This window comes from Podarcis erhardii (genome assembly GCF_964252035.2).
Source record: "Podarcis erhardii genome assembly, chromosome: 3".
Taxonomy (NCBI): Eukaryota; Metazoa; Chordata; class Lepidosauria; order Squamata; family Lacertidae; genus Podarcis; species Podarcis erhardii.
Window position 1 is genome coordinate 73,172,721 of NC_138507.1, and position 25,980 is coordinate 73,198,700.

At 40.2% G+C, this 25,980-nt stretch overlaps 2 protein-coding genes and 1 long non-coding RNA gene across 9 annotated transcripts in view; 1 reads left to right on the forward strand and 2 right to left on the reverse strand.

Moving 5' to 3' along the window:
• Positions 1 to 4,152, forward strand: part of LOC309338208 — a 22,241-nt gene extending 18,089 nt beyond the window's left edge. The window contains exons 2-3 of the long non-coding RNA XR_014154808.1: positions 295 to 457; positions 3,354 to 4,152. This is a non-coding gene — a long non-coding RNA (uncharacterized lncRNA). The remainder of the gene's footprint in view (positions 1 to 294; positions 458 to 3,353) is intronic.
• The window catches only part of LOC309338192 (uncharacterized protein), a 56,736-nt gene continuing 31,542 nt past the window's right edge, over positions 787 to 25,980 (reverse strand). For 4 of the 7 annotated variants that reach the window (XM_081855186.1, XM_081855191.1, XM_081855185.1 and 1 more), the window contains 8 exons: positions 23,625 to 23,719; positions 13,046 to 13,111; positions 9,153 to 9,218; positions 5,878 to 5,975; positions 4,162 to 4,222; positions 2,833 to 3,032; positions 2,617 to 2,722; positions 787 to 2,092 (listed from right to left, as the gene is read on the reverse strand). In XM_081855186.1, coding sequence (XP_081711312.1) covers positions 2,018 to 2,092; positions 2,617 to 2,722; positions 2,833 to 3,032; positions 4,162 to 4,222; positions 5,878 to 5,975; positions 9,153 to 9,218; positions 13,046 to 13,111; positions 23,625 to 23,719 — 767 coding nt within the window. In that variant the 3' untranslated portion in view covers positions 787 to 2,017. The remainder of the gene's footprint in view (positions 2,093 to 2,616; positions 2,723 to 2,832; positions 3,033 to 4,161; positions 4,223 to 5,877; positions 5,976 to 9,152; positions 9,219 to 13,045; positions 13,112 to 23,624; positions 23,720 to 25,980) is intronic. The other 3 variants (XM_081855188.1, XM_081855190.1, XM_081855189.1) reach the window with 3 other exon arrangements.
• Positions 24,966 to 25,585, reverse strand: SUB1 (SUB1 regulator of transcription). The gene has a single exon (XM_081855211.1). It carries the CDS (start codon positions 25,499 to 25,501, stop codon positions 25,121 to 25,123), a length of 381 nt encoding a protein of 126 aa, XP_081711337.1. The 5' UTR covers positions 25,502 to 25,585; the 3' UTR covers positions 24,966 to 25,120.

Genomic DNA, 25,980 nt, shown 5'->3' on the forward strand with positions numbered 1-25,980 from the left:
GTGGCGTAGAATGCTCAGATAAGATGGAACTGGTGCACTGCCTGTTATTAAAACTGCAACACCACATATAAACACCCACCCACATCAAACCCAAGCGAGAAATAACCAACCACAAAACAATTTCACAAGCTCTAAAACTGGAGACTGATCAACTGTGCAGGCAATAGTTTAAACTGAATCCATCATTTATGGTTTGCTTTCTAAAATTTGCAGCTTGCTTTAGTCTTTCAAGCATAGCCGAAGTATCAGAAGATTGGTGTATATTCACCCGGGATAATTCCTTTTTCCTTGCAGCAGCTCTTTTGAATGGGAGCCAGGAACCAGCCCAAGGTGTCTTGTCGTCTGAGGAGAAAGACAAGAGCTCCTACCCCACTTTCCATGTACTGTACAAAAGCCAATGCAACTGGCAGATGAATCTTCTTTGAACCCTAGTGGTGTTCCTCACTGAGGGCAGCAGGTGAGCTTAGAGGGAGCATGGTAGGCCCCCTTCTGCACCTAGAGATGTCCTCCAGTGCTTCACCAGCATCTCCCACTTCCATCCTCTGCCACTCCTCTCACTTGGCCTATAATGTAAGGGCAAATCTTGGAAGGAGCTGTGGCAATCGGTGGCCCCAGAGGAAAGGCAGCAGGCATTGTGGCATGAGCATCCTCATGGCTATACATTTGAGCAGGAGAATCAGTTTAATCTACCTACAAACCAGTGGCAGGCATTTGAGCAAAACTGCAATACCTCACAGCACATGATGGTTAAGAATTGTTGGGAAGCTAGGCACTCTGAACACCACGTGTTTCCTTAAGACTATATATTTGATCACTTGTAGCTGTACAAAACCCAAAGGCAGAAATCTTTTGAAGTGGGTATTAAAGTGCCAAGATCAGGTAAGTTTCGGGGAAGCTACCACACACTGTCAGAAAGTTTCTCTTCTCAGCTGTTAGCCATACAGTGAAAAATTTACAGGCATAGCTCATAAATCTTTCCCTTCACAGCTAAAAAAAAGCTTTGGGGTGGGGGAGGAGGTCATGTGCACTGGAAGATGCACAACTGTTGTCATTGCTCAAGTCAGATGTATTTACCAGTCCAGTCAGTCTTTGCACATAGAACTGGCTGTGTGTGCCCACTCATCGTCTTTTGCCTCAGGCAGCCGAATGTCTTGGAATGGATTTGCCCTTGCCCCCTGCATCATGGCCCCAATTCAAATCGCTCTCTAGTGGCTTCCAGTCATGGAACTCCCACATGACCCCTAAGGTTGAAGAGCAAGACCTAGAGAAGAGAGCAGGTAACCTGGAGGGTTAGCCCAGCACTGACTGAAGCCTATTAGGGGATGAAATACTCTTGTAAACATATCATAGACAAGTCCCTTTGGAAATGATGATCTCGCAATTAAAGTTGCCACATTCGGTTTCTGAAGTGTGTGTTCCTGCAAGGCTGGTCTGTCTCTTGTGCCCTCTGGCACTGGTGTGGTGGTGGAAGAAAGAACCTCAGAGTTTCTGGGAAGAGTCCTTAGTACATGTGGATGTTGGCAAAGAAACGTGTTTAAGAGTAGGGAATGGAAGGAACAGTCATTTGTGCTCTTCATCCTCTTAATTAATGAAAGAATGATAGTATTATCTTGCACAACTTGGAATTTAAAAGTGTTGTTGTTTATTTATTTAAAAAAGTATTTATCCCAACTGATGCCCCTACAGATTTAAGCAACACAGTGGAAAGGATGCAAAGGGTTGTGGGGGTTTTTAGGAATTAAAACAAGACTTGCATATGGAGTTATGAGAGAGAGAGAGAATAAATGCATAACAATAAATCACATTTTGGGGGGAAATACATTGCAATGCCCAATATTTCAACAAAGAAAAAAAGAACCCTATGCATTAATAAAAGTTATATAATTATCTTTTCAAAAATGTTCTCAACTTTTAAGTAAAGAAAGGGATGGTAGGGGAACACTTACACACACACCAATCTCAACACTAATCACAATAATCTACAGAGCAGATTATTTTCAAAAGATCCCGCTTGTAGTTACTGTTTTTCACTGTTGATGATGGAGTCATTGTCAACATAATTTGTCCAATATGTGTTTAATGGTGTGGTTTCCTAAAAAGCAACAATGTACAGTTCAGCTGTATATTAATAAATTACGCTATATGGTATGATCAATTTAACAACCAAGAAAATAGCATATGCGCATGAACAGTAATATAAGCTTGAGTAACAGCTGTTTCACAATGCCAACAATTGTAGTACTGATCCTCTATATAAATGGCTGGAAAAAGCATGTTGTACTTCACAAAAAATTATTTTTTACCTCTGAGATAAGAGGCCTAATTGACTTGTATTGCAAAAAAAAATTTACACACACATACACGATTAGATTAATTTGAAATGTATGGCAGGTACTGCAAATTTGGTCTGTACAGAATTATAGTAGCATTGAGAAGAGATGTATGAAAACTGCATTTTTTTATTTTACAGAATGCCCATTCACATTAAAGACCCATTGTTTCCTTTCCAATAAGGTTTCTTTTAGATGAACCTGATAAACCAGGTTCTGTGAATTACTGACATCATAGTAAGTAATGGACTCAATAGAGGAAAGGAAGAAAGAAGTATGAACCTACCACAACTTGAGCATAGAGAGCAACATCTCCCAGAGTTAAAGGCACAGGAACCATTTCAGGCTGGGCAAAGGTAGAGATGTTATGAGTTTCAACTCTATCAGGGAAACTGAAAATAACATTATTAGAAATTACAACTTTATTTAAGTTGTGATATCCATCTACCAGGTAAAAGATTGAATGGACACAAGCCGCAGTCTACAGGTTACATGTACTCACATTTCAAGAACACTTCTATCTTTATGTTGCTTCAACATCTTTTTGTTTTCTTTCAAAATTCTTAATGTTTTGGTGGAGTCCTTGCAATGCATTTCCTGCAGGTTTCTACTTACTAAAGATGGAACCAAGTTTTCCTCTATTAAGCTGTTGCTCTGATTCATTCCAGATCGTTGGTGGAAATTTGGATACAAATAATTCATCTTGAGACAATGAAAACAAAATTAGTATAATGCAAGGCTTTTAAAAATGTCATTTTGAAGCAATTAAAATGATTAAAAATGAGTCTAACATGAAATCTAACAATCCTATTTACTAAATTCAAAACTCAAACCTACTGCTATTTGAACCTTAAAAGAGGAGAACTGTGGATACTTCTAACTTAATACAGTTGACCACACACAACCTCCAAAGTGTCAGGTCGGGGTGTGTGTTATGAAGGATCAGGATGGCTCCCATTATCATTTTGTAGTAGTTGTTAATACACCCATCTCTCAGGCATTTTTTTCTGGTTCTCTTCCAAGATTCACCTACTGGTAGTGAAAACTCTTACTCTTGTCAGCTGTGCCCTGCTGCTTCAATTGCTGACCAATCTCAAACAGGGCCAGCCCATCCATAAGGCAGACTGAGGCATCTGCCTCAGGTGGTAGAATCCAAGGGATGCCTCTGGGACGTGCTGCACTGATGCCGGAGAGGCAAGGAGAATCAGCTGCAACAGGATCCAGGTTCCGGCAAGATTGCTGTGACATTTTTCAGGGCTCTCGCAAAACAGACCCATAAGCTACAGCTGTGCCCATGTAAGCAAGGCTTTGGCGGGGGAGGCAAGTGGGGGAAGACAGCGTGTGGTGCACGTTCAGAGCAACGCCTTCCCATTTCGCCTCAGGCGGCAAAACAATGTGTCTTTCCTGCTAAAATACACGAGCAAGCATGGCTCCTGGCATTCTCCACCTTACTTGGTTAGAACTAGGATTTTTCCTATTGGGCACATATTTCCTGCAGTAAATGGAGGTTCCTTATTTTCCTAAATACAGAGTTTCCATGTGGTTATATCCCGGGTAAAGTGTGCTCTTTGAACAGCGATTCAGTGCTGAGTTCAACATCCACTGATGCGTTTAAGTGCTAAATGCCATTAACACACTTTGGGGAATTATTTCTTAAAACTCCACAGGTAAGTCAAGTTTACTTTAGTGTTATAACCTTTAGGTTAAACAACATAAAGTATCAAGTGGCATAAACAAAGACAGGGGCCTAATTCAAATCAAAGGCATATCGAATAATGTTTGCCTGTATAGAATGCAACATTTTTCATAGCTGATTGTTGTGATTACTAACCAGATCATGCACACTCTGCTGTGTTCTGACATCTGTAAACTGTCCGTTTTGTTCTAGGAGCCTAGATAGCACCAAACAAAAAACAAATCAAGAAAAGAAACATGGATAATAGATTCTTAAAAATAGAGCAGGTATTGTCCTAGCTGCTTTTAGTTCCCACCCACAATCTACTTGATTTAGTGGCAATGCATTATAGTTGTTTTAAGTGTGCATGAAAGCAAGGAAGCCAATGGTTGCTCTGGGGCACAGTAGAGTTACACATTTTGCCCGCAAAGTACCGGTATCTCATTAGAGTTTGATCCTTCCACAACTGATCCTAAGAATGTTTCTTGGTACCATCTCTCTCTTTTTCTCTCTTTCATGTGGCTAATGCAATGCAAGAAGAGTCATTTTTAATTTGAACGGTACCTTCTTGTTCCTGTGAACTGATGTGGGCTTCAATATACGTATCACTGGCCACCAACCACCATTTTTGCAATAAGGAGGCTATCCTCAAGTGTGGCCAGCTCACCAAGACAGCCAGTCAGCAAAATATATTTGCTAAAAACTTTGAGCATCACAAAAATAAAACAGGCTGAAGTTCATTTTAGTGTAGGTGATCCCCAGCTCACTGGACCCCACATGCTGTGCAATGAATTTTTGTCTAATCCGTTGAGCTGCTAAAAGGAAACATATAAACATTCATTCTACGTCAAAACAAAATAAAAAAAATCTTTCCAGTAGCACCTTAAAGACCAACTAAGTTAGTTCTAGGTATGAGCTTTCGTGTGCATGCACACTTCTTCAGATACCAGGTATCTTAGTTGGTCTTTAAGGTGCTACTGGAAAGAATTTTTTTATTTTGTTTTGACTATGGCAGACCAACACGGCTACCTATCTGTAACTGGAACTATTCATTCTATGTATTATACACAATCCCACCTGCTACTATTCAAAAAGGAAACTGTCCAAATAATCTCTTTGAGAGATCTACTATTATGAGAATGTATCAGGCCTGTCCAGGGCAAGGGAGGAGGGGCTTTATTTATTTAGCAAAGAAGCAAGCAAATGGGCAAACTCTTTGCTGCCCAGGCAGGACCTTCCTCAGCAGCTGTGAGGCCAGAAAACCTCAGAAACAGAAGGAGCAAGGACAGAGAACTATGGTTTTTGCTTTGGCTACCAAGTTCAGCCAAAGATGGTCAACTACTGTAAATTTGTTATTTCATTGCTTACTTCCACTGAATGAACATTACTTTAGATATTTATTAAGGCTGCAAGCTGTGACCGTAACAGTCTTCACCATCATTTCAGGAAAACAGATTATGAATTCTTAGGATGATTGCTGGTAGACTCGGTTGCTAATGCTTCACCCTAACTCTTCTGGAAAAAAGACTTAGAGCCTCTAAAAATTCTGTTATTCATTGCCTATACATTTTTAAAACCTCTTTTGAAAGCTTTTAATGCAACAACTGTTTGAACAGACAGCATTGTTTTCCATAATAAACTCAAATCTGGCTAGGTTTATTCCGAAGTAAGTTTTGATAACTTATGGGATTTAGTTGCATGAAATCACAACTGCTTTTTACCGTGATCCTTAAATGGCTTCTTTTAGCTTTGGCAAAACTACAATAGGCTTTGCCAGCATGGTAGTTTAAGCACAGAGCCATAAAAGCCATTTATAAAGTGGCATACTAGACAAATTGCCTCTATGTTGTGCAAAGTTATTACCAAACTCACCTCCTGGATAATGCCATGTTAAGAAGAGAAAAATAATATATATGGTGCAACGAGTGAAGTTGCTGTTCATATTTCCGATTTTGTTTGCATGTTTTCTTCTGTCAGTAATAATAAAAAAGCATGTTAGAGCTTATACACTAGCCTATCTAAGCTTTCCCTTTAAGCTGCAAAGGGATGGCACTCTGCTGAACTCACAAACATGAGGAAGGAAGGAAAATATCTAATAAATATATCATCTCCTAGCATGTAATCACATCCCGACAATCTGCACATTCATTTTTTGGAGCCTCAGCCTTACTTAATGGATAAAATATGAAATGCATGAGAACGGTCTCTGTGAAGCAGTTTCCAGAGTTTGCCAGTTCCAATGGAATTATGAACTATGGTGTGACATAAACCAGGAAAGGAAGGAGAGAAATGCGGTGTGCAAAGGGAGAAGAGAGCATGTGAGCCCACTGATCCTTCAGGGCTTGTTCACTTGGTGCTACATGTAGAATGGCGTTAGGTGAATGAGCTTTGAAGGCTCTGTTCCATCTCAATCAGCTCAGGGATAAGCAAAGGAGAGGAATGCTAAAAGTATTTACAAATGCTGGAAAGCACCACAAGAATGGGAATATCATCACTGGCCACCGACAGAAAGTGACACTGTGGTTGCAGCCTGCTTCAGTACTACTGAGATGTTATGTCCTGGAGGGATGACCTGTATGGAGACCTTGAAGTTTTGAGGAGGGTGTGCGTGTGCAGCTTTCAGAAAGAAAGCAGGGGAAAGTCATAGGGTTGTATACAGAGCTGCCTCAGCAGAGTTCTACTTACACATCAAGACTTCCTCTTCCTCTCCTCCCCCTGTGTGCTCCCAAAATCTGGAGGGTTCTCCAACCTTGTGGAGAAGATTTTGAGGGCATGTGTGGGGCTGGGGGTGGAGAGAGAGGGGAAGTCCCATTGCACAAGTGGAAGTCTCTTGCATGAGCGGAACAGCAGCATTTGACACAAAGTCCAATTCTATCTACAAATATATGTGCTCTACAACCATATGTACAGTAAAGCCACCAATGTCAGCAGTACTCCAGAATAAATTGTTTGTAGATCATTCACGGCTTGGCTCCTTCATCTCATCCTTAATTGTATTGCAAGCTTTTCTCAGGAACAAAACTTTCCTTAGTCAGGAACTCTGTGCAGATAAACATCACCTCCTTGAGGCAATGGAAATGGATAAAATGAAGAGTACTTTCTTTTATCCCCAGTGTAAATTGTGGGGCTGGGAAGTTTTGAGACGCTTAATTGCATTTCTCTTTCTTGCCCCCCCTCCCCAGCCAATTTCTCTGTTTAACATCTAGTCTGATGAAGCACTTGGGATAACATCAAAGTTTGGTCTACAAAGATACTGGCCAAGTCTAGATTCTAGAATATGCTTAAAGCATATCACAACTTTGGCCCAATTCCAACTGACTAGAAAGCCAAAGGTAAGCCACCATTTATCAGCCTTGGTTCTCATCTGTATTTATAATCTGAGATTACAGTTTTGTAAGGAATGCAAAGATAATGAACGTGATGTGTTTTGAACATTCTCAAGTGCTATTTCATTATTATACTAAATAATGTTCTTGTTAAAGCAATATCACTACAAAGGGCCTAAGATAACTTCCTATTCAAAACTTATTTAAGGCTGCAGTTGTAACCCCAGTAACCTGGGAGCGAGAAACATTGGATTCAATGCGACTGAGTAGACGTGGTTAAGATGGCACTGTAAGATGTCAGTGGCTTACTAACGGAACAGGGTTTGGCTGAAGTAGGTTCCTTTTCAAAACTTCAGACCTCCATTGAAGACTTTCATTCATTCAGTGGCACCCACCAAGTGTGACCGTGTGCAAGATAGTCAATGTATTTTACCATACTACTTAACATTTTTATTGGCCTGAATAGCAAAATAATAAAGACAGGTATGTCATATGTATATTACTTTAAAATGCAATAGTTTTCTACCCTCTACCAAAAATTTCAGAAATCTTATTCTGTCCTTGTATGATTGAAAGGCCCACTTTGTCCGTCCAGTTGAATTTCAACAGGAAAAATTGGCCAAAACAAAACATCTGCTATACTTTTCAACGACTTAAAGAGGAAGAACTGTTGTCTCTCACTCTCACTGCATAAAATCCAATGAATCCATTAATGCAGAAATCACTGCAATACTTTGAGCTGATATGCAGGAACAATATTAATCTATTATTGTGACCCGCATGCTTATATAACAATACATATGATGCTCGATTCTTATTCCTTGGGAAACATTGCGGTCTGAAATCATCTAAACGATGAAACAGTAATAATATAAAAGGGTTTCAAAAGAAAGACCTACAGGAAAAGGTAATCAATGTAAGCCGAGATTTATAGTCCTAAATGGGAGGCAGCCCCAAACCTGCTCTCTATCTACATAACTGATTAGGAAGCCTGATTACAGTATACCTTTAGGAGGAGGCTGAGTATCCTGGAGGAAAATGCAAGAGGGGAGCCTTTTGAAAGAAAGGCAATGTTGACCCACCCCTGGCATGGTTAAGGAGCAAACTTCCCCAAAATTAACTAATTCCCCTCACCCCGTTTTACAATGAAGGGTGCATGGACAATTAGGCAAACTAAACAGTATCAATGCCTGCGTCCTAGTTTTGCTGCTGTTAAATAAAGTCCCACCAAAATCAATTGTAGTGCAAAGGGCTTTGTTTGCTTTTTGGTATCTGACCCATGATTTTAGGGGGGGTTGAGAGAGTAAATGACACTATATTGAGTGCCAAGCATTTATCATCTAATATAACCTCACAGGCTGGGCTGATAAAAGCAGCAGTCTTGGAGAGTCAGAACTGTTAAGCTGGATGGGCTCCAGATAAGAGAGTGAAACCCACCACTCCCCTTGACTTTGTAGTTCTCTAAACATCCTATGTAAAGGAGACTTGTGAATCTTCCTAGCAGGAAGCAGCTGAAGGCACAGTAGCCTAGCCCCATTGTGAGAGCTCTTTTTACCCAGCTCATCGCTATTATCATAATAAAGGCTTCCCTTTCTCCTCCTTTGGGCCTCAGCTTGAGCTTGACTCTTCGGAAATTCTCCTCCATACTGTAACACTCTGGCTTCTCCAGACAGAGAATAAATAGGACTTCCCCCACTAACCCGTGTCCCCCCCACCTCAAAACAACAACAACAACAACAACAACAACTATTACTACTATCTTCCTCTGAAGACAGAGGTGGGATGGGGCAAGCCTGATAAAGATTACAGGAAAGAACTCACCACCTGCTGAGTCCTAGATGGCTCTCCAAGTCTTTTCTGCACTTCAGAAAGCCAAGAAAGCAGCAACTGTGGGAGGAAAATTGAGGGAGAAACCCACCTGTAAGCAAGGGGGAAACACCCCCACCACAAAAAAGAGGTTACAAAGGCAACCATATGATCCATTTTTCTTTTCTGTTTTTGCTCTGTGACAAATAAACACAGCTGCCTCTTCAGTTCTGCCAACGGTTGTTTTTTAAAATTATTATTATTAAAAAGCCATTAAAGTCTATGAAGATGTAAGAAAGATAAACTGTTAGCCAAGGCAGTACACGAAAGTAATTACTCTTGTGGAATAAAACAGTAAATCACTTGACTTCCGGCAGCATTCAAGAATATTTGAAGCAGTCTATTCAATAATTATTGGTGAATGCTTTTCTGCAGTAAATCAATAGAGGGCATCCATGGAAATAAGACATCTTAATATTGGCCAACCTTGAGTTCATTGATAAGGCAATTTTTCTTATTGAGGTGTGTGACTCGTAATTTCAGGTTAATGCACTGCAACTGTTTTCTACTGCTGTGACATTATTCAAAGTGATGGGGTGGGAGGGAAAGAAGGTAAATTTATTATAACCCAGGATAGGAGTTGAAAATATTCAGACGTCCACAGACCAAGCTACACATTGCTTTAATCCTGTGGTTTTTTAAAAATGTGTTCAATACATTCACTTTTATTCCGAAAGATATACAGCTGCAGAGCCCTGCTCCTGATCCACTTTCCTGTCAAAAATCCCCCAGCTGCTATTTTCACCCCATGATGCAACCTGTTTTTAGCTCAAAAGGCTCATTTCCCTCACTAGTCTATGGTAATTTTTAAAAGCACATTTTAATTTTAATGGATCTTATGAATCCACACATAACTGTAACATGCGTATTTCAAAACAAAACAAACCCTGCCCTAGTGGCTCATATCTTAATGTACCTGAGACAGATAATTAAAAAAAGAAATGGTCAAAGTCCTTCTGTTTTCCCTTTTTCTTTTGGTAGACTTCAAAGGTGATCTCTCCCCTTCCTCTCCTTTACATTTTAGTGTCTGCTGTTCTGCAGCTGTCAGCTTGCTCCTGAGTTTCATGGCGGCAAATCTGCCTCCTCATGGCCCATAAAGCTACAGCATTGGGGATGGTGGTATGCAGGTGTGGAAAAGGGGAAAGTGCAGGATGAGCCTGTTAATGATTTTTCCGTCACCCCATGCTGTGCTGCTAGAGAAAAGGGCTGACTGCAGAAAGCCACCTTTCTTTGTTTGCAAAGGTATCCTCCCCACCGCAAAGGTGTTGGTTTTTCACGTCAAGGGCTGTTTACTGAGATGATTCACCTTATATGGCTTTTTAAAATGCTTTGAGACTCTAATTAGACATAGAAGTGGAGTCACACAACAGCGAAGACTTTTACTTTCCCGTTAACTTCACCTTGCAAATGTCTAAATCAAATGATAACTCCAAGTTGTTTAGGCTGGCGTCACTGTCTGCTGGAAGCAGGGATGGAGGCAGGCAAAAATCTATTCTTCTGAAGACCTAATACAACTCTCCTACAATCCAAATAAAGTTAGTTGTGACTAAGGCTGAATGAAGTTGTAATGTGTTTCAGTGGGTAAGACCCACTGAAAATAGTTACTTCCAAGTTAATGTGTGGAATTATACTGAAGGCCTCATTAAAACCAGAGGAACTAACTTAGAAGGCTTTCAATGATTCACAATAACCATTAGCTTTAGCTGAATCGGACTGCTCACATTTAATTCTCAGTGGAAAAGTAGTTCTGATTTTACCGCAACTGCTACGTGCTATGAGTCAGTGGCAAATTAAAAAAAAAAAGACCCTCTGTCATCTTGAGTATGCACTCCTCTGAACTGCACTGAAGTGAATGAAAAACCGGTGATTTAAAAATGTTTTGGTAATAGTGTTATCACCAGAACATATTATTTCAGAATACAGTCTTTAAAAAAAAACCCCAAGAGAAAAATAGGGTTTGTGTGTGTGTGTTTATGTATCTCTCTCCCCCCCCCTCTCCATATATATGCAGGAAATAAAACTAGGCACCCAGTGCTTCAGACAGAGGGAATAAGTAAAAACTGGTGTGCATATAAATTTTCTGTGCCAGCTAGCCTTGCTTGGAATGGAATTTTGTATTTTATATTCTATTTGATAATCCATTGAATGTTTGAAAAAAGGTATACAACTAAATTATGAAAACTGCTCCACCAGGAATGGCATTAATGTCAAGGCTGTGACCACACAGCAAAGAGAAGGGAAGCAAGAGAGGCTACAGGGCAGATTATATGTTGGCTCCACATCTCCTTTCTGTGAGATATTGAAAATGGGATTCTCAGAAAAAAGAGGAAACTATTATCATGAGTCATTGCTCTGGCAGTTCTCCTTGACTGCCAGACTTACCCGTATTTACCCATCTACTAGAAATAAGTAATGATCTTATTCTCTGTTTGAGCAGCTAAATGGTAATGTTGACTTGTGAGAAACAAAATCTCATACCTCTCTGACAAATGGTGCAAAAAGTTAAGCCTCGCATGCAGTCTAAGCTACTAAAATAACTCCCTTCTTTTGGTCAGTTATGTAATAAAATGAAATAATTACGTCTTCTTTATTAAGAAATTATTTTGGCATGGAATGTTATTCAACAAGCCACTTCTGGCGGTTAGTTCAAAACAGGTATCAATAATCATTACAATGGATTAGCAAGAGCTATTAAAATCTATGGATCATAAAAGAAATATTTGCATGGCTAATGCAGGCTTGTATACAAAGTCCTTTTCCTGCTCACCTTGGGTGAGTAGGAATTGACTCTAGGCGATCAGACAACGACACTGGGAAAGATGGAGTTCCACACCCTCTCAGGTCATCAATTTACCAAAAAAGGATTAAGAAAGAAATGTGTGGGCCAACTGGCTACTAAACAATATTTGCAAACAAAGCCTGATGAGAACAAGGGAAAATTCAAACTAGCACAATCCATATCATATTTAAGATTTACCTTAATTACAGAGCAGGCTAGAGGATTTCAACCTGTCCTAGGATGTGTTGGGAGGAGGGCTTTGAATCCAATGGACTCCAAGGCCCCACCTTCCCAATAGCTTTATTTCCTCCTCCTACCAGCGGCGGAGGAGGGACAGATGCTAAGGTTTTAGTAGTTGCAACAAGGTGTCCCCCTCTGGAGCTCCTTCTGCTGGCAGAAAGGGAGTTCTGCAAAATCCTATGGCCCTTGGGATGCCCTCCTATAGACAATAGGATTGCACCCAAAAACATTTATTGTTGTTGGTTCATCCTATTTCATTTCACATGGATGCATTCATACTCCAATAGCAGCATGCAAATGGCAATGTGGGAGCAAGGTATGTAACCTTCTCTCAGATGCCCCCTTCCCTTGTGCTGCTATGGGAGCAAGTTGCATATGTCATCAGCTTCAATGTCAACTGATGGGAAATGAGGGCAATGTTGATCTGATAAAATTGTGGAATTTCTTAGAGACAGGAAGCCCTAAATGAAGAACATAAGAAACAGGCTCTAGATGGAATTCTGACAAAAGCAGTAGTCCTCAGTGAATTACAGTTTTTGACAGAATATTTCTGGCGGACAGAGGGAATTGCTGCTCAGACTATAATCTGGTACTTTCTATGTACCAAATATGTCACAAAACTGTGCATTTGTTGTCAGAGTAATGGAGTATTTTGAACACAGTTCCCACGCAAGCAACTGAACTGTTTTGCAATGCCAGGAGAATAATTGTAGGAGCACCAGAAGTATAACTCACCTGTTCTAATCTAATCTTTTTAAAGGACAGGAAGGCCTGAGGTTTTCTCACCTACCATTGAAAACATCTGCTCAGTTTCTTGCTGGGTCTTTACCTGTTTCCTCTCATGAAAAGCTAGAGACTGGCAGGTATCAAAAGATGGCAACAAAGAATCTGTACTCTGTATGAAAATAAGAGGGGAATCAAATGCTGGATTTCTGTTGCTCAGCACACACACAATTCACAATTTTATGATGAATTTATTAAATGCATAGTATTTTAAAATTTTACCTGCCTCAAAGCTGAAAACTACAAATAACCAAAACAGAGAACAACACTGATTTATGGTTCTTGTTTAACTTATTTAGCTGAAAAGGCAGACGGGGAAGAATGAAGACTCTATTCATCAATAAATAGGGATAAATCTTATTTTTCATTAATATAATCCTAAACCTTGTAACACGTTAGACCAGTCAAGGAACACCTGTTTCTATAGCATAAAAATATATGGACTTATGTACATTGTTTAGATATTTACTACTTAATTATATTATTAAAAATGTGGATAATGATGATTAGCAGCTGAATTTGGAATTTGTATTTTTATGTAATGTTGTTTTTTTGCTGTGATGTCAACCACTTTGAGATTTTCTAAAATATGAAGCGGCATACTAAAATAAAGTGAACAATAATAATATTTACTAGATCTTACTTTTCCAGTGAATGAAAACTGAGTTCTTAAATGCCAGTGATTTTACTCTATTTTCCCATCTAAGGATGTTGGGGGAGAGATTTATACACAGGACTTACACAGACTCTGTGTTCAAGATACATTTTCAAATGGATTCCTATATTTATAACTGTGACTAGGATTCACCTTTCTGTAGCAAACTATAGAAGGCAATAAAAAAAAATGAAATGACCAGAAAGAACGGTGGGATTAAAAAAAAATCAGATAAATTAGCTCTTCTTGTTCATAGTGCAAATATATATAAAACTCTGCCTGGAAAAGTGATGTGTTTTAATAGAAATTTGAATTAGCCCTGGTGCAAACGAAAACAGTCAAACTAAACTGATAGATATAGGGAAGGGGTATTGGTCATTTCAGGACATGTGACTAATAGAACCCAACAATTCACAATCTCTATGGAGGCAGTGGGAATTCCAGTGTTGACTGCTGCTAGCCCAAACAACTAGGAGAAATCGGCCCACGTGAGCAGTAATTGGATCAGAGTGGCGATCGGCTCGAGGTGATAAAAAGGCTGTAGCACCTATCCTACCCCAGTGCTATTACCAACACTTCTGCTACGTGCCAGTTCCCCCACTTCCAGTTTGTTGCTTTAAGCACTCTTCCAGTTGATGGAGGGAAATGTTACCTGGCAATTGCCATGTAGAAGCTACACTTTTTCATCACTTTATTAATATTTTGGATATTTGGTGTAAAAATGCACAAAAGTGAAAGGCCCAGGTGTTAAGTATTGGGAATAAAGCACCCAAACTTCCCAGAGCCTTAGGAAAACGTTAGAAGGAAACAGGAACAAAGGAAGTGAAAGACAGTCGTGCATTTTCTTTCAGCGTTTCCTACAGAAAGGATGAGGAAGGATGAGATATGTGGTGAGATGTATTAGCCCTCTTCACACAACCCACGATTCACATGGGGGCCACTTTCCCATGGTGGCTCCCACATGGCTGCAGCATATATGTGAATATGGCTAACCAAAGGGGCAAGGCCAATTGGATAGGTCTCTTTGCACTTCCGTGAAATCAGGGCAGCGATCGTAAGCGAGACAGAAAGAATAAACTGAGCAAGACTGCGAGAAAAGTTAAAGGTTTCAAAACAAAGATTTTATTGCATGTGTGACTATCACAGATTGGTTTTCTTTTCAGTTAAAGAATGCCATGCAAACTTATATTATTACTACTGCTATAAACAAATCAGGGCAGCATCAAATTTTGCAAAAAGGCTGACATGTGCAGCTAGTTTGTTCCTGACTTGCTTATACCATCCCAAACCGTGATGCCACAATTGTAACTCAGGGGAACTAGTTGAATTTTTAAACAAATTTCTCCTGAGTTGCAAAAAACAACTTTATTGGAAAATGTTTCACGAATGAAGTCCGCAAGTCTAGGTTTCCTGTTACAACTCCTAAGTCACAAGACTGCTGTATCCTGACTCTGAACGCATGCAGGAACCATGGCAAACATCTTTGTTACAGCAGATTGTTTAGTTTAAGCACAAGACAGCTGAACAAAGAGAGGATGGGATATTAGTCTTCCTGAGTGTGTGCCACATGTTGGGCATCTATTTTACTGTTGTTCTACAAACAATAAACTTCTCTTTGACAAGCATCCCATATTCCATCCCTTCCTTCTACCTCCCTACCTCACATTCTACAAATAAGAGTTAAAAGAAACCCAGAAGTTACACAAAACCTATGCACAACAACCCAAGCTCATCATGTTGTGATGCATGTAATTTAAATTAATGCTGTATTGTTTTTAACACTCGATTGGGAGCCGCCCAAAGTGGCTGGGGAAACTCAGCCAGATGGGTGGGGTATTAATAATAATAATAATAAAGAAAGAGGGGGCTTCGCCCTCCCAGACATGAGACTTTATTATGAAGCGACATGCCTTTGCTGGATAAAAGACTGGGTTAGGCTGGAAAACGGAGGGTTGTTAGATTTGGAAGGCTATAACAACAAATTCGGGTGGCATGCGTACCTATGGAAGGACAAAAAGAGGGTTCATAAGGGGTTTACCAGTCACATTTTTAAGGGTCCACTAATAGAGGTCTGGGACAGATATAAGAACATATTAGAGCCGAAAACACCACACTGGCTTTCCCTACAAGAGTTAATGAGTGTTAAAAAAGTTAACATGGAAGAAAAGTGGGGGAAGCTTGAAGATATGGTTATAAAGGAAGGGGGAAAGTGGAAAGTAAAACCTTATGACCAGATAAAATCATTTACTCAGGGCTGGCTTCACTACTTTCAGATAAACGAATTTTTTAAGTTGGAGATGAAAGAAAGGGGATATGAGGAAAAAGAATCTACATTTCAAAAGGAGATAGTAAGTAGTGAAGTTAAGAATCTTTCCAAAATGTATAAAATACTACTAGAGTGGCATACGAAGGATGAGGAGGTGAAGTCAGTGATGGTGGAATGGGCAAGAGATCTCGGGCACAATATATTAATGGAAGACTGGGAAAGGCTCTGGAAAGTAAATATAAAATTTACGGCCTGTATGTTACTTAAGGAAAATGTGATGAAGATGCAATACAGGTGGTATATTACACCCGTGAAATTGGGCAAGATGTTTAAAGTAGATAACAAATGCTGGAAATGCAAACAAAAGGAGGGGACCTTCTACCATCAATGGTGGGAGTGTAAAAAGGTTAAAAATTTCTGGGAAGAAATATATAATGAATTAAAAAAGATGTTAGGTTACACCTTTGTGAAAAAACCAGAGGCCTTCTTACTTTGCATCATTGGAAAGGACATTAGGAAAAAGGATTATAAACTCTTCCAATATGCGGTTACGGCAGCTAGAATTGTGATAGCTCAGAGATGGAAACAGGAAGAAATTCCAACGGTGGCAGAATGGAGAACAAAACTAACAGAATATGCCGAGTTAGATAAATTAACAGGGAAAATAAGATATTTAAAAGATCAGACGTTTATTGAAGATTGGGGAAAATTTGTAAGTTACCTGGAAAATAAATGTTCAGTAAATACAACGTTAGTGGGGTTTAAAGAGGCTGTGTGAAGGGTCAACAAGTATTGTTTAAGCGGAAATAATATTTAAAGGAGGTACGAATGGCAATATAAAAGAGGAAATGTGACAATAAGATTGAAATGCGAATGAACGTCAATACCGCTGAAGGAAGTTCAAATTGTATAAGAAAGGATAAACTTCGAATACATTGTATATATAATTGAATTTAATAAAGTTTTCTTCAAAATGCAAAAAAAAAAAAAAAAAAAAAATAATAATAATAAATAATTGAATTAATTAAAAAAAAAAAAACCACCAACCCACCAATATCTGATAAATGTGAAAATGAAGATGGTAACTGTTCAGGTAAGAGATGGCCGAAGAATGAAGAGTTTTTTTAAAAAAAAAGTTTTGTTTTTGCAACAGATGCAAAAGAAAAAGAAGAAAAGTTTTAGAAGTTTTGAAGAAATGGCAACACTGGACAAGGACAGACAGGAAAAGAAAGAAGGATGCATCAATGGGTTCCCAGAATTGTGTTTATTTGGAAGACTGGGGAATGGTGATATTTGGAGTAGTGATGGAAAAGTATAAGGAGGGATGTATTCTTGTCTAAATTCAAACTGAGATTATGGTAAGCCATTCAAGAGAAAATGTTGAGAAAGCTGGAGATACCGAGACAGAGGCCTAGTTTTAGCTTACGCTAACCTTATCTTACACAGAATGAGATGAAAAAACAGATTTAGAATAGACCTCCCAGAACAGAGGGCAACAAGAAGAATAGATGCTGAAATACTTGGACTCCTTCAAGGAGAGGGAGACGTGAAGCAAGAGCTAAAGAAAATGTTAGAGAAAAAGCTAGTTGAAAGTAGATACTGACCCAGTTATACAAAAAGCATAGCTCAGCACGATGTGAATGAACACCAATGAACCCAAGTGAAAAGTTGGGCTCATATACTCTCCTCCACCCTGCAGGGGAGGACTTCTGATGAGTTTAGTTCTTTTAAAGAATCTCAGCTTGGTGTTACATTTGAACCAGGGATCCTGGCTTAAAAAGCCACTTTAATAATACAGCTTAATAACCCGTGGTTAGGGGGAGAATAACACAGGAAGAGATGGAAGTGAAGACACAGAAGGGGGCAAGGTGAACTCATTTGTAATGGGAGCCAGGAGTAGAACAAAAGGAGGTCATTTAAGAAAATTCATACCAGATCTTATCAGTCTCCTTGAAGAACACAACAAGAATATTAGCAGAGTTGCAAGAAAGGATTTAAATTGTTGTTTTAAACAGTTTTTAATTATGGTTTTTTAGTGTTGTAACCCATGCTGGGACCTTAGGGTAATGCCTCCACCATGAAGGGTGGACAATTAACAACAACAACAATCTATAATGTATGAATTTGGAGGTAAGAAATCAGTGGCATAGTAGATGATCAAATCTAGTCTTTGGCTCCCCTACACCATTTCCAGTAGAATCATTGTTCCGAACAACAGGACAATGAAGAACTGGGTACAAAGACAGCACAGCTTTGATCCAGCAAGAAAGGAATACGGCTCTATACATCATATACAGTGAAAGGTTTTTATAAAAGGAGGAGTCCAAAACTAACCAAACCTCATTTCAAAATTACAAAAGAATGCCAACGGTCAAGACAAAAGCAAGCCCACAAAACCAAACCAAATATCTAAAGGCACTGCTTGCTCTTTTTTCTAGAGGTGAGTGGATATGATACTTATGAGAAGACGACCACTTGTTTTGTTTTAGTTAGGATTCTTGCACTAAGCAGTCAAAGTGTGCCAGCACTGGAGTGAGCGATATTATCGGGTGTTAGCTGCAGCACTCTGATACATCCTTGAGAACTAGCACATCATTAGTGATGCCTTCACAACTAAATGTTCAGGCCCTAGGTCACAAGGCAGACAAAACCAAGGATGCTCCCAGTTCCCATCTACGCTTCACCAGTTTAAATATTTTTTATTAAAGTTGTTTAGATGGATTTTTGGCACTTGATTTAAACTTCTCAGTGTAACTACTCTTCCACAGTTTGTGTGTGTTTGTGTATCTAGTTAGCTACCTAGATATGTGAGCAACTGACATGGTCTAGGACTTGAAATGGACTTCATTTTACAGGTTAGCTGGGATCTACTTAACCATCTAATTAACAATTACTTTGCACTTCAGCAAATGACAGTGCAATATGGAACACAACAGATGCTCTGAATATAATAATAGATATAGACACCTATTATTTTCTGTCTTTTTAAACAAAGTATTATTATTATTACATTTACATCCTGCCTTTCCTCCAGTGAGCTGAAAGCAGTGAGCATGGATGCCCTCCTCCCCATTTTATCTTCACAGCAATCCTGTTAGACTAAGAGACAGTGATTGATCCAAAGTTACCCAGTGAGGTTCATAGCTAGTGGAGATTTGAACCTGGGTCCATCACTCTAACTACAACCTACAAATTGATCATACAAGTAGCAGAAACCAAATTCAAAAACTGGGCAAGAGTGTGTTGACATTTGAATGAGTGCTATAGCTTTTAAAAGCCAGTCCTACAGGCTCGGATGGTGAACCACATAGGAAAGAATAGAAAATAGACTCCAAAATGCAAACTAAGCTCAGACTTGCACCAGATTTCTTGTGCTATATTGGCCACATTTCTCAAGAATAATATTTCTGAATGAGAGGAGGAAGAGGGGCTAACTGTACTTGGATTAAGAGGGAAAATGACAAAACAGGCATACACACATACAGTAAATAACCCTAAAACGACTTGGGGAGAGAAGATTTCCTCAGCCTCCTTTGTCTATAATGTGCATAAATGGCTGGGGTCAACAGGGATTTGAGGAGAATCAGTTTGGGTGAGAGAGACATCCATTGGTGTAATAGTTATTGAGACCTGGTTACAAGTCATTGGTTCCAGTAAGTGAACATTTTCACTGCTTGTTGCGAAGCAGTACCAAATACTGCAGGTGTAGGAGCTCTCTATGTCCAGCTTTTGCCCAGAATAAGAAAGGCTTTGCTGGGTCAAATCAGGCTGCACTTAATAAAACATTACATTTCCAACAGCAGCCAGCCTGTAGTCAATGGCTAAGACTTGCCAAAATTAGCTGCTAGCATTGCCACTGAGCATCTAACCCCCTTAGTAGGAGTCTAACAACTCAAAAACATGTAGAATGAAAAGAGAAGCAAAAGAGCAACTTTAGAAGTTGAATATTATATGGCATACATGGGAAAGAATGGTTTGTTTCCTAAATGAAAAAACCTCCCTTTATTTGCAATGCTTACTCTGTTTATTTTCTTCCTCTACAGTTATTGGTAAAGAATAAATTCTTTCAAAAATGAGCAATGTCAAGATGCCGAATTCAGCACATATCAGAAAGCCACGATTTCAGAAACAAAGCGAATTAAAAGATTTATTATTATGATGATTCCAGTTGTTGAAAATATAAAGGTGGAACAGTTCATAGAATCGCTTGGCCTCATTTGGTTTACTCGCCTTGGCTAGATAGGAAGCTGCCTTACACCGAGTAAGACCATTTGTCTCTCTAGGGTCAGCGTTATTTATAGCAGCTCCCCAGGATTTCAGATGGGGTTCTCTGTCAGCCCCACCTGGAGATGTCTGGGATTGAATCTGGAAACTTCTGAGTGCAAAGCAGAAGCTCTACCAATTAACTGCAAGCCTTTCTGAAAGCTAGATGCACATAGCTTGCTTTATTTATTTCTTGCTTTTAGCTCTCTTTCTATCACACTGTAATCTCCAATAAGATTTGAATTCAGTTCCAAGAGGCCCTTAGGCATTCCAACAATATAAAGGGTGCGTCTCCATTTCTCCATTTTATTTTCTTCTCACGTATCTGTGAACACTTTCCCCTGCTTCCCTCAGACACACAGTAATAAGGATTCAGCCAAGATATATTTGTCTTAGGCCAGGCAAACAGGGGCCCATGTGGCCTACCTTTGACTGGGGTAGGATGAAAGGCTAACAAGGCCCTCCTAACGGTTTGGTGACATCTCCACTAATCCTCCCTCCGTTGGGAAACAATTACAGAAGTCACCCAGAAGTACCTGCAGGAAAGAATTTCTAAGGCAGGTCCCAAAGAGATTTCAGTTTCAGACCCAAAGTAAAACGTTTTCTTCGCATTCTAAAAAATGTCGTTGGGTTTGTTGGGAGTTTCTCAGGAATGAGGAGCACTACTGATCCCAATCTGGCATGGAATTAATTTATGGATATCAGTACATGAAGTTGTGATGATGTAGCTTAGACAGATCTTTAAAGGGCAAGACAAATTTATGAAGGATTAAGTCTTGTCAACAGCTGTTAGTCGTAACATTTTGGATCTGCAGGAAAATGTTGAAGTATGAAGTGTTTCTGTTCCAGACAGACAGCCATGCCTTCCTCCAAAATACTCAATTCCTCCTCCCAGCCTCCCCATAACAGTTAGCATTCTCTGGCCACTGGGCTGTTTGTCAAGTCCCCCCTCCCTTAGTTCCCCCCTCAATATTTTTGTACTTCATCAAGCTTTTGGGGCTTCCCCAAGCCAGCCAGTATCTCCTTGCTGAGTGGTGCTCTTTTGCTACATCAGCAAAACACCCACAACCTGAACAGCAGAAATAGAGGGAATGATGGTTAAAAAGAAACCTCCATATTCAGAGTGTATACGCCTCCCGGCACCTGGGGCTGGGGGCAATCATCTATTTGTCTCCAATATCACCTTCATGCTCTGATTGTGGGCTTTCAAAGGTATCCAATGGCCCACTTTTCAGAAGCAAAATGCTGGGCTATGTGAACCAATTCACTACAAGAATTATTAAGTTACCAGCTTAGCGCCTGTCAAGGGTGGGAAATGGAGAGTGCTTTGCCAATTCACTCCTTTTTCACTCCCCATATATCCATCCCTGAGGCCTCAGGGGGAGAAGCAAAAGAGGTAAGCGCTGCTTTTCCAAACCTACCCTAATGCCCCTCCAAATTCCAAAACTTAACAGCCCGGAGGAGGAGGAGGAGGAGGAGGAGGAGGAGGAGGAGGAGGAGGAGGGTGAATAATGCATTCAAGGTTGGGGTGGATAAAGAGGTAATGCTACCAACTCCAGCAGCTGGAGTGAGATACAGGATCTGCTCCCTCTAACTGCAACCTGTTTATTGTGCCCCTTTGATGGGCTACATGACTGTCTCCAAGCTCCTACTGAGGCATAGCATGTAATATTGACGTACTGCTTTTTACTTCAGCATGGTAACTGTCATCTAAAATGTAAAAAGTTATCCAGAAAGTTTAGAAACTTTATTAGATACCTCAAAGCTCATAATGATAAATGGCATGTCAGACTGCAAAATCATGTCTCCCCTTTTGTTAGAATTCAGAGAATGCAATAAATACCAGAGTAAACAATTCAAGTTGCAAATTAACCCTTTAGCCAGATCCAGGAACCTGACAACTTGCCCAAAGCACACTGCTTCGTAGAGCGGACTGGAAGCATGATGTGATCATTACACAGAAGTGTGAAGAGCTCAGCCATCCCTGCATCCTTTTTTCAGGGCACAGCTGGTGAACAGTACACAGTTAAATGGAGAAGGGCAAGGGGAGATGGTTAAGGGTCTAAGGCAAGTTTGGATCATTCATTCTTCTTTTAACATTTTCTTCACTGCTCACCCTCTCTCCTAAGAACTCCTAAGTACATGTTATTTAAAGAAAGCTGAGTTCTCGACTGTGGTATCTCTGTCTGCTGTCCCATGAGCTCAGAAACTCCAGGATGTGACTTGGGCCACAGATTCTGCACAACATGTTTCACACAAGACATCTTCACATGTACCAATTAAGTTCATAACCAGAGGTACCACTGTATATAGAATTAGCTGAACTCAGTTTAAATGAGCCAGAAAGCTTTTCAGATGTTGAGCATATTAAAAAAAAAACACCTATATTTTATCACCAGACTCTTTAAAATCTCCCACTTATGTTGCAGAGATCAGGCAGAATCCAAATGGTTGTGCTGAGAGAGTCCAAAGATGAAATATAGTTTCAGAGCTCCCAGTCACCGCACCCCACTTTTGACTTTAGCTCTACCTAGCACCTGACAAACCACTCCTAAAAAACAGGGATTCTTGAAGGAGCAGATTCTTTTGCAGTGCAAAGCTCTGTGATCAGAAAAGGAAACTAAGGAACCCTCCTGAGCGCCATGGTGGAAGCAAATGGCATTAGCACACCACCTGCCCCTTTGCATCCTGACCACAGCAAATACTTCCTGTTTCCTCACCTCTGACAGGAAACTCTGTGCCACGGTACCCATTGCAGAACAGTTCTAGTCTCACAGAGGAAAAGGGGAAAGCAAGGGTTTAATCTGAATCAAGGTTCAAGCGGGACTTAGCCACGGAACCTCTTGTTGATACCAGGTAATGAACAAGAGAGGGCACCAGAAGTTGTGTAGACAGGTGTTCCCTAAAACACACAGGCATCTAGTGATGGGAAGATGCTTCCAAGCTGGTTGTCCCACCACTACTAGTTTAAGAAGTTAAATACTGAGCAGAGCGCCCTGCACAAAAGGTGTTTTGTGTACAATTGTGCTCCCTACCCCATGAAAGCAATTGTTGAGTTATCTACTTATAAAAATGTAGAATATTGAATCAAAGGAGTAAATAACTCTTATGGGCATTTTAGGGAAATCTTCTAGCCTGGAGGGAGTCATTTGTGAATTATAGGTTGAATCCTTCTTAAAGTAGACTTACTGAAAGCAACAGGACACAACCTGATATCAACACAGTTCAGGAAGCCAGAGATTTTACAGGACTATAAAATGTAGCTTCATTCAGATATGTAGAAAAGTTAAGGCCTATTTAAGCATCACATGAAGCATCTTATCAGAGAAATCTCCCACCCACCCATCAAGCTGAGTTAAGACTGCTGACTATAATTAGAAGCCTCATAAAGTAGAGTGCTTAGAAATCCAAGGTTATAAACAGAAACACGTATTTGCTTACTTTTTTCAGGCTGCTACTGTTTTTAAAGCCATCAACAGGCTGGACTGGACTGGTTCTTGCTGAAGTTACCAGAGGCAAAGACTTTGTAGCTAACACTGTAAATTAAAAACACAAAGTATTTAAGTAAATTGTTTTTTGTCATTTGTTGTTGACTCGTTGTGATTAATAACTAAGTTATGTATTACATATTACTAGCAAATTTGTATTTCCAGATGCCTATTGCTCTTGCTTCTTCACTGCAAAGTTTTGTTTTTGTTTTGTTTTAAACATATTTTTATTAAATATTTCGCAGTTTACAAAGGTATGTGCAATGTCTCTTTTTTCAAGTTACATTTTCTACAGATCAGTTTCATTTGTTGAGACATTAGTACTACATTAGGAAGAAAAGGGGAAAGAGGTGGAGGGGGTGTCAGGGAACTGCCATCGGAGAGTCAGGTGGTGGAAGGGCTCAAGGAGGCTAGGAGACCCTTGGATGCTGAGGAAGGAACCAGCAGGGGGAGAGGGAGAGTTCCTGCAGAAACTCAGTCGGAGGAATGGCTCCAAGATACTTCCAGTGAGCACAGCGGGGAGGTCTCAGGACCTCCGCTGGGGATGCCTACTCCGCGCAGGAAACTGTCACACAGAGAATCCAGAAGGAGAGTTTCCGTTAAGGAACTCTTATGTTGGCGTAAATTCCGGAAGCGCCCACTGACGGATTCTGCCAGCGATTGAGGTAGCCATGCACCCATGGCTCCGCGGACTGGGAGAGTTTAGAAACTGATTGCAGAGCCTGGAGGGCTTAAACGCTTACGCACAAGTAGCCCCCTTATCCCATAACAGGGGGCATGGTAATTGGGGGTAGGGTCGGGTGGCAATGTTTCTATTCTACTTAGTGGATGTGGGGGGGGGGTTGTGTCAGCGTCGCTTGTGCGGGTTCTCTTTACTATTCACTTGTATTCCTTTGGTGATGAGAGAGGTTGGGGTTGGTGTGGTTGTTTGTGATTGGCTGTGGTGAACTTTATTTTCATGTGTGAGTGGGGTGGGTGGGTGTTTTTGGATCAGGTTAGCCATATTGATTTGTATGCTGTTGGTGAGTTCTTGTTGCTGTCTTGTTGGGCTGTGTATGTGATAAAGGGGAGCCATACCAGGGTGAAGTTGTCTTCCTCTATTTGTCCATGTGTCAGTTTCAGTTTATTGGTTAGTTTTTCTAGTAAGGCTGTTTCTCATACTATTTGATATCATTGGTCCATTTGATACCTGACAGGTCTCTCTCCAGTGTCTGGCTATGATGTTTCTGGCTTCTGAGAGTAGGTGGGTTATGAGCTCTTATTTTTTTTATTTTTTTCAACTTCACCCATAATACACTTTTAATGCACATTTAAAAAGCGCTCATCTTGCAAATTGTTTTGCAATCCAAATATACAATAGCTTGTAAAACAAGTAGTTTAGAAAATGAATGCCACCATGTAAGAAGACTACTTAAACCTATAACAGTGGAGTTTCTGCTTGGCTCATCTTTACAGTTTTCTTACTGCTTCATCAATATCAATAATCTGTTCCTTCAACTGGCTCCACTGTTCTGGATTTAGAGAGATACATTTTCTGCCAGGTTTCATTTCACCTTTTTGATACATCCAGTATTCTCTAATATCAATTAGGACTTTACCTTTAAAATCACGAACACTGACATATCTCATTTTACCAATCTGAAACATATTCTCATCTCTGTTGCTACTTTGCTTGGAGGAGCAAGCACCTTTGGAGCTTTCACCAGTCTTCTGTTTCTTCACAGGCTTTTCAGGCACTGCTTGTTTTTTCATTTTCACCTTTTTGTCAACTTCACTGTCCGAATCACTGGCAGATGAGCTTGAAGACACAAGTTCTTTTGATTTTGGCATTGTTCCACTCAGAGCCCGCTGCTCTCACTGCCTTCCTCTCGGCTTGCCTTTTTTATCCATTATGAGCTCTTTATGATGTGAGTGGGCTTCACTGCAAAGTTGAATCTAGAGGGGGCAGTTTCTAGGGTAGAGCAGGCAGATGGGAGAAGGCCACTTTTCTCCTGCCTGCAATTTTCCTCCTGGAGCTCCCTCTCAGGTGGGGTTTTAGACTCCGCTGTTTTTGGTTGTACAATCTCAAAAATAACCCCCCCCCAAAAAAAAACCCTAGCTAGGATAAAAAAATTGATGGAGGGGGGGACTGCCAGAGGAAAACGTCATAATCAGGGAAAGCAGTTGTTCAATACAAGTGTGTACTTGGGGGTACTACTCTGATCTGAATGAATCTGCTTCCCACCAAGTTCATTAAATCTACACTGTTACCTATTTGGATGAGACATTTTTAGCTGTTCTAAAATGAAAACATTATAAAGATACTCAGC

Coding starts and splice junctions, on each gene's coding strand:
- SUB1 (XM_081855211.1), bottom strand. CDS start 25,501: ATGCCAAAATCAAAAGAACTTGTGTCTTCAAGCTCATCTGCCAGTGAT.